The following is a 7,597-nucleotide window of genomic DNA, read 5'->3' on the forward strand; positions in this document are numbered from 1 at the left end:
GTCCCACTCCACAATCCCCATTCAGGCCTTTTTTCTAGTTGGGAACAGTTCAAGGCTGGCTGTGGCTGTTTAGTTTTAATTGGAAACTGTCTCTTTAAATTTCAAGGAGATCTGTGCGCATGCGTAGTAGAACCCTCCATGGGCGGGGCTGGGTGCCCACTAGCTCAGGCACCCCTATATTCACTACAATGGAGGTGCGCAGATAGCAAGGGACCAATGAACAGATACCAAAAGAAAAGAATGTCCACACCTTTATCTTAGCGGTTGTGCCAGGCGTCTGTGGCCGCTTCAGTCCTTCCCCTCACTTGGTCTCACCCATCATGGCGGCTCCTGGAGCAGCCGAGCGTCCCGGACTAGAAAGCAATGGATTTCTTGCTTCTGCCACAAATTCCCCCAGCTGTGAGCCTACCAACCTTCTAAATGTTCCTTTATATGTGGTTCAGAGCCTGCTTGCTCGGGTATTCTATGTTGTTGTTGGCGGAACTCTTTACTGCATGTCTACCCGATCTGCCATCTTGTTTGTTCTCCGGATGTTACATCTTTTTGGAATGTCTTAGATATGAGGGATGCTTTAAGTTAGGGGCTTGCTTTAGATATGAATTGTAGATTTTCAGACAACTTTCTAGGAGTTATTCAGTAATAAAATTCATAACTATGACATTTGACTCAAAATAGATTTTTTCACTTTGATTCAGAAACCTTTAGTTATTTTAACTTTTATTGTGAATTGAGTGATGAATTTACAGAGAAGATGATTGTTACATTTAACAAACCATACACTTTCTTTCATATCAATGATTACATATAATAGCAATTTTCTCACTTTCTCCCTATGGTTGCTATTTCCATTCCACGTGCCTTCACATCCTGTCTCCACTTGGTCCTTAGGTAAATATTACTGTTTTGATCTTGAATTGACTGTTCCTTGGTGAGCATACCTTCCTAGTGTGCAAAAAACCGTGGCTGTGCCAACTATTCTTCCCACAGATTCTACTTCTCTATTGGGTTCGATAATCTGTAGCAGTGACCACACAGAACTGAGACACCATAGTAACAGTTATGGCATTTATTAAGAAGGCTAACAGGTTATCAGGTGTTTTGCAGGAGAAAGAGGAGGATTTCTGCTCCCGTAAAGATTTACAGCCTCAGAAACCCTGTACAGGGTCACCATGAGTCGGAACCGTGTCTGCGGCCCATAACCACCACTACCACTACAGGTTACAACTTATGGTCAGAAGTGCTCAGGGCACAGTTGTCCCAGTCAGTTGCTGATAAATGACTGTAGCACACACCACTTCACTATAAGCCTCAGCCTGAAGGCACTCAAGTCTAGCTCCGTGGTCCAGCAAACCTCACAGTCAGCTCCCGTACTTAAATGCCTGAAGGCACCCCATTTTACAGGCATACTTCCCGCTCAAAGTTACTCAACTTTACTTGTGCCATGAGCTGGTAAGCCCAGTACTCTGTCTTGTGATTTGGTTCTTCACTGTGCTGCTACTGCTCCTCCTCTGCTATTTCTCTGGTGTCACAACTTTCTGTCCCAGGTTAAGGAAGTTCAATGTGCAGGGATCTCAGGGTCCAAAGGACATACTTCACCTGGCTCTACTTTAACAGTAATGAGATCCCCCCTTATGTTTCTGAGATGACTTGTTTTAAACCCAGAGTTTCAAGATTTTACAAGTTGAAGAACTCTGCTAACATTCACAGCTGAATCATGTTGTCCTATCAGTAGAGCAGAAATGTTGTTTGGTGGAGTTACAGACTACGGCTAGAAGGAACATTAGATGATTCACTATACCACACCCCATATAGCTATCTACTGCTTGACTGAAAATTGGACTGTGGGGGTGAGTTCCTTTCTAGACTTGAAGGGTGGTCAGGGGCCATAGTCTTAGGTTCCTCCAGTTTCTTTCTGACCAGTAAGACTGCTCTTTTTTATAATTTTTGTCTGACATTTTATCCCACTCTTTCTGGGACCTTCTAATGTACTCCCTTTCAGAGAAGTTGATAGTAGTAGCTGGGCACCATCTAGGTCTTCTGGTCTCAAAGTCATGGTGGCTGATGCTCACATATTCATTGTATTTTGCCATCCCTGTCACCCGAATTAATATTTGTCTCCCCTCTAACCAGTGAATTTGATTCAGAATTTTGTTCTGAATTGTTGTTTAGCATAATTGAAATGATCAAAGTATTTGAAGGATTTTATATTTCATTCAGAAACATCTGTGTTTAGACCAGTAGGTTAGTCTTATTAAACCCAAATGTCAATTTTAAGTTATACACAAATTGTTTTGTTATGTTTAATTTTTCCTTCTATCAAAAGTTTTAAAATTTACTGAGGATTTGTTTTCTCATTATAGGTTATCAGGAGATTGAGAGAAAGAGGAGAACCAATCAGGTTATTTGGAGAAACTGATTATGATGCTTTCCAACGTTTAAGAAAGATAGAGATCCTTACACCAGAAGTTAACAAGGTAAGAAGTCAGATCAAATCTAGAAAAAACATGCCACTGTACCACGTAAACTAATGGAGTATGGAATTTCATTAATTGCATTGCTGTTGTTTCATGCTTTCGAGCCCATACAACTAATAGTGACTCTGTAGCATTTCCAAGACTGTAAATGTTTGAGGGAGCAGAAAGCCTCATCTTTCTTCTGCATTATAAAGGCAAAAATGGGGCGGAAAGGACTGCAGGATTACTGCTGTCAAATGTACTTGTTCTTGATGAGTCTTTTCAAAGAAGCAATTTTGACTTCATTGACTTTCTCTGTTGGCTGAATTTTCTGTGCCATTGATTTCTGCTTTTCATCATTTCTTTCCTTCTCACTTTGTGATAAATTTTCTCTTGCCCCCCTCCCAGTTTTCTAAAGTAGAAGTTTAGATCATTGTTTTCAAACTTTAGCTGAGGACTGGCCAGGCATCTATTTCTCTCTGTGTGTCCTTTCCATTGGTTAGCTTGGATTACTCACAGAATGGAAGTCTCCGGGTAGATGGACTTCTTGCATGGTACTTGGCTTCTCCTGTGAGTATTCCATGAGACAAAAATAGAAGCCACAAGACTTTTTTAATGAACTGTACTCAGAAGTCATCCATTGCCATTTCTTTCAGTTATACAGCCAGCCCAGATTCCATATGGGAAACCTACCTTTTCCATTGTTTGCTCAGCTTCTCTGCATATCTTGTTCAACATGGTTCTGATTATAGTTCCTCTGACCCTATTTCTCTTGTGAACCATTTCATTTATAATCATTAAGCTTTGAATCAAGAAAGAGAAAAAACTGTTTCTATTTTTTTATCTTGTTCCTTTCCCCTAGTTTGTTAATAAGTTTTATTGATGCTGTGTCTGTACTCCATCTCTTAACTCTTCTCATTTACATATCTGCTGCCACTGCTTCTAATTAAATTAGGCTGTTACACCAGTCTTATGTACTTAAAAAAAACCCATTAAACCCTTGTTGTCTAGCTGATTCTGACTCATAGTGATCCTGTGGGACAGAGTCGAACTGTCCCCATAGGGTATTCTAGACTGTAATCATTGTGTGGCACTGTAGGGTAAGCACCTGACTCACAGAGTCCATTTGAACCTTAGCATTGGTGGTTCAAACCCACCAGCTGCTCCTCAGAAACCCTATACAGCATCACTGTGATTAGAGTCCTGGTGTGGCACATTGAGATAAAGAACTAGACCACAAGGTTGGTTTATACCGCAGGGTCAGAGGTTCACACTACCAGCTGCTCCTCGGAAACCCTATACAGGGTTGCTATGAGTGGGAATCTACTAGATAGCACTTAACAACAGCAACAAGCCCAACAACAATCACTGCAGAAGCAGACTACTACCTCTGTCTTCCACTGAGCAAGGCTGATGGGTTCAAGCCACTGACCTTTTGATGAGCAACTACTTAACCACTGCACCACCAGGGCTCTTTTGTTATATACTTACTACACTTCTCCTTCTTAGTGAAGCCTTCTACAGGGCTGCCAGTTTCATTTTCTGAAACAAGCTATGATCTTATCACTTCTCTATTCAGAACTTTCAGCAACTTCCTGTTTCTCTGCATGGCCTTTATGACATTTCATTATTTGTCACCACCTCACCTTCCTGGCATCATTTCTCAGTATTGCTCTTCCAATACTACCACCCAAACAATTGTCTGAACATTTTTAGTCCTTACTGTGATGATAATTTTTCTGTAACTTGCTATAATTTTTCTCTTGTCTGTCCAGGTTGAAATCTGGTACTTATACTTGTGAACATTTCTGGTCCAAGTCAGAATTAATTGCTTCCTTTTCCATGTCCTGTTAGAGCACTTACCATGTTTCACTTGTATAGCGTTATCTGCAGAGTTATCTCTTCCTCATGGGTATGGCCTGTTTGGTTTTTGTATGCCTAGTATAGTGCCTTATGTGGTGCTGTAGGATAATCACTAAACTGCTAACTGCAAAGTTGTTGGTTCAAACCCACCAGTAGCTCCTTGGCATCCAGATCAAGGTCGCTATGAGTCAGAACAGACTGTACAGCCCTTGACAACAACAGTCCAGTGCCTTGACTATAGTCTATTACATTTTGAGGAGAGAGCATAGGGCTTGGAGACAAAGATCTAGGTTCTATTCTTAGGTTCAACAAAAATCATACCCATTGCAGCTGAGTCAGTTTTGACTCATAGCAACCCTAATTAGTATTTTCAAGACTGTAAATCTTTACAGGAGTAGACAGCTTCATCTTTCTCCCTTGGAGTGGCTGGTGGATTTGAACTGCTGACCTTGTGATTCGCAGTCCTGTGCTTATCTGAAGCACTGCTAGGACTCCTTTGGCAGATCCTTTCATCTTTCTGAACCTTAAGTTCCTCACTTGTAAAACAGAGACAATGATATGTGACTCACTGGGATGTTATGAGCATTAAACGAGATAACCTTTGGGAATACTTAGCAGTGTACTTCATGCTCACATATAGCAGGTACTGGGTAAATGTTTGCTAAGTTCTGTCTTTTGAGTTGTTTGTTTTTTTCTGTGTTTATGAAAAGACAGTAGACTAGAATCTGGTATGTCTCATAGAATAGCAATAAGAATTAACATTTGTTGAATGCTTGCTATGTGCTAGTGACTGTATGACAGCGACTACTCGAAATGCAGGATTCATGTGTTAACTCATTTAAATGAGCTACTATTTGTAAAGCTCTGCAACAGTCCCAGCTCATGCAGTAAGTACTAGATAAATTACATAGTATTCGTTAAAAGGTTGCATATTAGACAGTATTATTATTATCTTATGGATCAGGAGGTGAGGCATGTGGTTGTCCAAGAGCTAGTGCTGGTAAGGATTTGGACCCACATAATCTCAGCCACTACATTACAGCAGTCTCACGACCAGAGTCCCCTGGTTGTTAAGATTCTCACAGCCAATATTCATTCATGTTTAGAAATTAGTTAGAAGCATAGTTGGGAGCCTGTGTGTAGATTAGACTCCACTTGTTTTTCATTGACATATCTGAATGTTTTGGGACCTGAGAATAGTTACAGTGTGATTAGACATTTTAAGTGAACTAGAGAAATGGGTTGGGGACTTTAACGGGGACCTGGTCACTTTGACTTGGCTTCAACAGAAGCTTGCAGCGTTTCTGAATATTCTTATTCTGATTTGTTATTCATGTCTCTTTTAATGACTACCAGACTAGCCATTGCAATCGGCAATGAAGATAACTATATAATTTATAGTAAGTTGAAATCTTATTTGACGACTAATTTTACTAAACTCTTTAATCCCTGCTGAGAAATAAAATGAATTGTATTTTGTATTAATGAAAAATCAAAGAACATTAGTGAAGATTCATACAAAGTGTACTTACTTTTTCACTTCTCTTAGGGATTGAGGAATGATTTGAAAGCAGCTTTGGATAAGATTGATCAGCAGTACCTCAATGAAATTGTAGGTGGTCAAGAACCTGGAGAGGAAGACACACAGAATGATTTGAAAGTTCATGAAGAAAACACCACTATTGAAGAACTGGAGGTGATCTCTACACCCACTGCCCTTGTCCGTCCCCTCTGTTCCCTGGAGCTGGTGGTTTATGTAACCAGACCATTCCGAGCTCTTGTTCCATGCTTTTATTTATTTGCTCCCCTTTTTTGTCTCTGTGCATTCCCCTTTCCTACTTCTTAACTTCACAGGCAATTATTTTGAAATGCTGGATGTATATCCTTTCACTTGTTGGCATAGTGTTTGCATGTTTATAGTTTTTGCTTGCATGCTGCTGCTGCTAGTGAATGACATCAAGCCAGTTCCAACTCACAACAACTTGTCTGTCTAGGGTTTCCAAGGCCATAATTCTTTATAGGAGCAGAAAACCTCATCGTTCTCCAATGGAGTGGCTTGTGGATTCGAACTGCTGACCTGGAGGTTAACAGTCCAACATGTAACCAATTACGCTACCATGGCTCCTTACATAAGACTTTTTTTTTAACCTTTCTTTACTTATCACTGTGTTTGAAAGATCCATCCTTGATTCCTATGTATGCCTAATCCTTTCCATCTGACTGCTTCTGCACTGTATTCTGCACACTATGGCTTCATAGTGACCCTGGATTTTACTGTTTGTCGCTTATAGTGATGATGCTCCAAGCTCCTTACTACCCCAGACTTTATGATGATTACTCTTGTATGTGATGGTTCAAGTGAGATTAGACATTTTAAGTAAACTGGGAAACCCCTAATAGACTCAAAAGTGGTTGCACCGTAGGATAAGTACTCGACCTCAAGGTCAGTTTGAATTAGGTCTGTGGTTCAAACTCACAAGCCGTTCCTTGGAAACCCTATACAGGGTTACTAAGAGTCGGAACCAACTAGACAGCACACAACAACAGACCTTGTCTAAGTGCTGCCAAGTTCCTTTCCAGAATGACTGTCCTATTCTAAGCCCTCACCCTCAGTGTGTTAGGATTGTCTTGTATTTCTGCATTTCTGCCAACACTTGGCAATATCTTGCTTTCTACTTTTTGCCAATGTGATGAACATGGAGTGTTATAGGTAATGTTAAAAATTAAATTGCAGTGTTGTGTCATAAAAATACGTGACATGAGGAAAGCTGGTGTTTTCTGTTTTCTTTACTTCCTGATTCTTGCACATATTGTGTTCTCTGGAGTGCCCCACAGTTGAGGTGGCTGTTGTTTTAATTTCCCCCACCCCCATCTAGAGACCCTAGATTTCACTGAAATAAGTGGTTCTGTGGGTTCTTCCCCCCACTTTTAAACGGCTTTATTGAAATAGTCCCATGCCATATGGTCCATTCACTTACAGTATTATTAGACAGCATTATTATTATCTTATGGATCAGGCAGTGAGGCACATAGTTGTCCTCCATGTTTGTTTAGTGTCTTCACAGAGCAGAGTAGTGTGATCATCATCCCCATCTAATTTTAGAGCATTTCTGTCTCCCTAAAGAACTCCCACATCATTAGCAATAACTCCTCATTGTCCTTTGGTCTTTTGATTCAGAAAAGATAGCATACTCTCAAAATTTACAAGGCAACTCAGCTGTATATGTACTTTTTTATTTAACTAGAAATTCCATTAGTTTTTTTTTTTTTTTTAAGTTTTT

General features: G+C 40.2%; 1 protein-coding gene across 1 annotated transcript in view; it reads left to right on the forward strand.

Moving 5' to 3' along the window:
* The window catches only part of PRPF18 (pre-mRNA processing factor 18), a 108,861-nt gene that overhangs the window by 53,241 nt on the left and 48,023 nt on the right, over positions 1-7,597 (forward strand). Inside the window, exons 6-7 of the mRNA XM_006872614.1 lie at positions 2,361-2,474; positions 5,866-6,012. Coding sequence (XP_006872676.1) covers positions 2,361-2,474; positions 5,866-6,012 — 261 coding nt within the window. The remainder of the gene's footprint in view (positions 1-2,360; positions 2,475-5,865; positions 6,013-7,597) is intronic.

This window comes from Chrysochloris asiatica, unplaced genomic scaffold (assembly GCF_000296735.1).
Source record: "Chrysochloris asiatica unplaced genomic scaffold, ChrAsi1.0 scaffold00206, whole genome shotgun sequence".
NCBI lineage: Eukaryota > Metazoa > Chordata > Mammalia > Afrosoricida > Chrysochloridae > Chrysochloris > Chrysochloris asiatica.